The sequence below is a fragment of the Drosophila kikkawai genome, chromosome X (assembly GCF_030179895.1).
Source record: "Drosophila kikkawai strain 14028-0561.14 chromosome X, DkikHiC1v2, whole genome shotgun sequence".
NCBI lineage: Eukaryota > Metazoa > Arthropoda > Insecta > Diptera > Drosophilidae > Drosophila > Drosophila kikkawai.
In genome coordinates this window covers 19,561,702-19,566,990 of record NC_091733.1, presented here as the reverse complement: position 1 = coordinate 19,566,990, position 5,289 = coordinate 19,561,702, and the positions used below count along the sequence as shown (strand labels likewise).

Here is a 5,289-nt window from a genome sequence, read left to right as displayed (position 1 = left end):
TTTAATTAGGTGAATGAGAGCAAAGAGGTTTTGCCGGAAGTTGAAGTTCATAAGGTGAACATGAACTTGTTTTAAAAGCATTCAAGTAGTCCCCGTTTCTCAGGGAAGCATACCGTACCATACCATAATAAGTCCCCCAGTTTCTGGCTTAAATACTTCCTTACTTTTCCATTTTCATATTTACGATGACAACCATTGGGCCGTTTGTTCCGTGTTTCGCTATGATTGAACGGATAATGCGTGGCACAAGTTTGATCGATTTCTACTCGTTTTCCTAGTCAAGGTTAAATATATATATATATTTGACCTTTAATCATTAATTTGGTTTATAAATTATATATTTTAAATGAGAAATAACGGCAATTGTCTCAGAAATGGCTCCCATTTAAGTCTGAACTAGTCCTGAACAAGTCCTTTAAACAGCTTCCACACTTTGTCCTTCCGCTTAAGTTGTGACTCACCTTTCCTGTTTGCCAAAGCCATTGTGATTTATGAGAAAGGGAATGGGAAGTGGGGAAAAGTGGGAGAATTGGAGCAGGAAAGTGAGAATAGAGGCGACTACCGAGTGCCACCGAACTTCACGGTTGAAAATTAGCCGAGGAACGACTCAGGGGGAGTCACTCATTCAGTCGGTCTGTCAGCTAGTCATCCAACTCGCCACACTGAGCAAATAGAGTGACTTCTAGGAAGCACTTTTAAAATTTGAAGTCCTACACCAATTTCCCCATTTGTTTAAATATATTTTCTAGCTGGGTTAATAATATTATTGTCTCCAGAGAACAACTTCTATTGACGTTATATCTTTAGGATATCTTTCCTAACAATTATTATTTACTATTTGTTTTATTAACTTGTATAATTCATAAAAGATACTTATTATCTTATATGTAAAGTTAAAGTCGTTTTACTTTCTCAGTGTCTTGGTTACTCAGGACGTTCCTCATTTGTTCGGTAAATGGAAATAGACGACAATGCTTATTCATTTCCACCCACTCCCCACCCACTTTGGGAACAACTGTGGCTTCCTGTGTCACATCCTTCCGCCATGAAATGACTCTTTACCAGGACAGAAGCGGGATTCGAACAGAAGGCTTCCGAATTGATTAATAGACCAAAGTTCCAGTAATAAACACAGCCATATAGGCGTAAATATGAGCACTAAATGGGGTTAATAAAGATGGTGGAATTGTATTTTAACCTCCTGAAAAGAGAAAAATATTTCATAAAAATAGTAACACACAAATGCTTGCTTTTAATTAATTATTCCCATAATGAAATGGAATTACTCTTACTTATGTAAATTATTCCCAAATTGTAAGCTTGAAAAATAATTGTTTTATTTATTCATTTACTTATTTACTTTTTTGTAGTGCAAAAGTACTTACAGCCAGGTGAGTCCGCAATCAATTTCTTTATCAAATATATATTTAGCTCAGGATGTTTCAAGGTAAACAAAAGGTGCAACCCCCCCAGGCAATAGGCAACACGAACACAGGACAATAATGGAGCAATAAGCAGTGGGAACAGAAATAGGAAAAGGAATATCAATGACAACAATAATAACAATAAATATACCAAAGTCATTTGGCTTGCATATAAAATGGATCTATAAAAATATAAATAGTATTTATTTAGGAACCAATATTTGATTCACCCCTCTTAACCCTTGCTAAAAGGGTTTTCCGACTGACTGCAGGATAGTTGGTTTGGCAACAGATTGTTGGCCCATTTGTGTTACCACTTTGACATTTGTTCGTGGTTTCCTGTTGTCTAGATTGTCCATATCTTGTTTATAAATCAATGGAGCTAGGACAAATCGCCTGCGCTTATCAAAACATTAAAGACTTCCTTACTTAATGGTGAATAATTTAAATGTAATAATAGATTTTACTAAAAGTGATTATAGGAAAGTATAAATAAGTATAAAAACTAGGCTGTAGGTGGGTCATCCCCCCCTCCTACCGAGGCATTCCTGTAGGCACGATAGCTATCCATCTCGTTGGGAAAGGTCTTGAACAATTCAAGGAGCATTTTTCCCTTGAACTTCTGGAAGCCCTCGATCTTGCCCTTGACATTCTCGTTCGTTACCAGCGTCTTTTCAAGACAGTTCTTGGTGAACAGCTGGGGATTCTTGTTCTGGTCGATGTAGTCGTAGCACACCTCGAGGGGCACATAAACGTCCTGCACCTGGGAACGTAGCTTGTCAATATTCTGTAGGCCGGTAATCATGCCATTACTGCCAATGTGTAAGTGATATGAATAACATTTAGCATTATTTTAATTGAAATTTACAGCTTTTGGTTGAGAACGCTCTGTCCCTGGGGCTGAACGTCGCTGACGAAGAGTTCAATTTGACGCACGTTCTCGATGAACAGCTCCAGTTGCGCCTCCAGGTTCTCCAGCGGAACAGTCGCTCTCAGTGGCGGTTGAGTTATCTGGTTATCCATTGATTCTTTTATTATTTATATCGCCAGCAAGTGATATGATCTCGTTTTTTCCACGTGCTGTTTTTCTTCTACAGTTTTTTGTAGAGTGACCAGGATTCCTTAAAACATTTTAAGTTCGGCCCAGCAGGGTCACACTTTTTGTACAACACTACTACTTATGAATTCACAAAGAAACGTTTACCATTGTTGGAGTTTTTTCGCTACGTTACGAATTTAAAGATTGCCTTTCCCTTTTTTTGGTTTTAAATTGCCAAAAAGAAATGCGACTAAAAAGCCACTAGTCCCTGCGGTTAACAAACTTTTTGTGTTAAAAAAAAAAAACACGAGAAGTGCTTCAAAAAAAAAGGGTCCGAAAGGGGAGCCAGAATTTTTGTTGGGACATTACCTTTTTCCCCACCATTAAAGCAGAAAGTGTGCCTGTTTTTGTTTTACAAAATAATAAAGAGTTGCATAATTTATGGGCCATGGGTATAAGCCCAAAAAACACCTGTTATTTAAGGCCAGCGAAAAAATGGAGTTCTGGCAGATTTCACATAAGCAAATAATCAGACTTGCATGTGTTGCCAGTGTGTGTGTGTCCTAGACAGGATATCCCGTTCACGGGCATCGAGGACATAAATTCACTTTTATTGAACTTTAATGTCACTCTAATGCCTGCCCATTTCCTCTGGCTTCGTCAGCCCTGCTTTTCTTGCCCCTGATTTCCCTTCTTGCCTCCTTATTTTAGCCTGTAATTGATGCACTTCAAGGGTGTGTGTGTGCTGGGTTCGACGTGGCGTATACGCAATCTGAGCCTTATTTAGTAGCAGAGTGTGAAAAGTTTATACATTATAATGCGCTGCTTGTTTTCAATGCTGTAGAAAGTGTTTAAGGTTATTGATATATTTATATTACTTAAAAATGTATATATTTTTAAGGAAATGTGGCTTGATTTTAATTATTTTTGTTTAGATATTATTACACTATTTGAAAGCGGTAAGTTTATTATCTTTTATTATCTTTTATTATTATATATTGATTTTATTGAAACAAAGAAACTACCCCTAGACTGTTGACATTTTCGGAAAGTTAATTCCCAATTTCTAGGCATGACACCTGTCCCAAAAGCCAACCAAAGGACAATGGCCAAAAAAGAGACATTGTTATGATGGCATTTTATTATCAAGACTCTTTGCACGTTTTCGCTTTTGGCCAAGTCTTTGATATTTTTTTTTTTGCCACTTTGTAGGCCATTGTTTGGGGAAAAAATAGACAAAAATAGGAGACCAGGGAACAAAGGCACAGCCAAATTAAAAAGCCAAACCAAAGCGCCGGGACATGTCCAGCACTCCCAGACATCACATCACATCCACGAGAGAATTTCGAGCAAACAAGTTTTTTTCTGCAGGGGGAAATGCATTAGAAATGGAAGCCACTCCTCGAAAACCAATTTAATAAAACGATTCAGATACGAAAAATTCCCACACGAAGTTGTCTATTCAGCTAAAAAGTTCAAATTGATATTGAACTTTGGGAAATATTTTTGGTATTTATTAAAACCAGAGGGGAGCAATGTTTATTGATTGATATTCTTGGCAATCCACAGAAAAGAGTATTTGAAAAGATTGAGAATTTGGAAATTGTATAGCAAGACATTTTAGCAGAAAAGACTAAATTCCAAGTCTCCATTATTATCGAAATTTCCCCTTTTATTTTTTGTTATTTTAAGGTCATCGATTAACCGAAATGCAAGCAATTGAAATGCAACCCCCATAAACCAAATCAATATGAATAAGCCACATAAAAAGGCAGCCAGGGCTCCCTGTGGTCTGCGGTTAATAATCAAAGGAATATCCAATGATCCTTCCATGCACGCACGACTGAGCACACACGACTACCCCCCAGGAGCTGGAGGGGAAACTCTAAGCGAAACTTTGATTTCTGCCACAGCAGCTGCACCCGCTTTCCACGCTCTCCCCGCCCATTTTCCCATTCTGTGTGCCGTTTGCCAGTGAAAGTGGCTTTTCCTCCATCGAAAATATAAAAGCGGGAAAGGGACACGTCCTCTGAGTGTCTAACTTTTTGGACGAGTCCCTAGCTTGTAGTAGATGAATACTGGCCAAAATCCAAATTGCAACAGCCACAGCTCATCTACATTATATAACCAAAAGTGCCTCAATTAAAGTTGGGTTTACAGAAACAACAATCGAAAATGAGTAGCCTAATTTTGAATGAGTTTACTTAATTTCCTATTCGTTTTCTTTCTCGTTCACCTTTTATTTTTATTTTATTTTCAGCATTTTACAATAAATATGTAATTTGTTTACCTCCTTAAAACCTTCTCAAATAGTTTTCCTAGACATCTATCCAACGAGGACATTACTTTGAAGATACCTTTTCATCAGAACCATATATGGTTCTTCTATAGAAGTTGATCCCTAATTGCTTGCCCTTTCTACGGTTTTTGACATGTCCCTACGAAAACAGTGAAATTGAGAGCTACAAGCTCGATTAGGGACTACAAGGACTCTTTATCACAACAATTAGGCAAAGTGCTTTGCAAATTTGTGCACTTTTATAGGCGCAATCGCCCACGGTGGCTAGGGGGCATATGGCTGGCATTATGAATGGAGGCCACTCGAACGACCATGTATGAGTGGGCTTTTCTTTGCGTTTAACCAATTAGGATATTACTTGTGTAAAGTGTTTGCCACAACAACCATTACTACCTAAAACTTTTTTCTTTTCCCGAAGTAAAAAACAACAAAACGTCTAAGGTTTCCCCTTAAAAAATCACTGGTAAAAATCACTGCAAATGCTTTAGTAAATGTACGAGTTTAAAACACTCCATTATGGATAAGGA

At 37.7% G+C, this 5,289-nt stretch overlaps 1 protein-coding gene across 2 annotated transcripts; it reads right to left on the bottom strand.

Moving 5' to 3' along the window:
• Window positions 1-1,903: 1,903 nt before the first annotated feature.
• Window positions 1,904-2,520, bottom strand: LOC108074138 (mediator of RNA polymerase II transcription subunit 10-like). 2 transcript variants are annotated; one of them, XM_017166038.3, is made up of 2 exons: window positions 2,293-2,520; window positions 1,904-2,236 (listed from the first exon to the last, which is right to left on the bottom strand). In XM_017166038.3, exons 1-2 carry the CDS (start codon window positions 2,445-2,447, stop codon window positions 1,930-1,932), a joined length of 462 nt encoding a protein of 153 aa, XP_017021527.1. In that variant the 5' UTR covers window positions 2,448-2,520; the 3' UTR covers window positions 1,904-1,929. The 2 variants fall into 2 exon arrangements, with proteins under 2 accessions (XP_017021527.1, XP_070144513.1); XM_070288412.1 differs by having other exon boundaries at window positions 2,074-2,211.
• Between the last annotated feature and the right edge of the window lie 2,769 nt (window positions 2,521-5,289).

Excerpts from the sequence above, each read along its gene's own strand:
- LOC108074138 (XM_017166038.3), bottom strand. The coding sequence starts at position 2,447 with ATGGATAACCAGATAACTCAACCGCCACTGAGAGCGACTGTTCCGCTG. Across the intron at positions 2,237-2,292 it reads AGCGTTCTCAACCAAAAGCT|TAATGGCATGATTACCGGCC; the intron begins GTAAATTTCAAT and ends ACACATTGGCAG.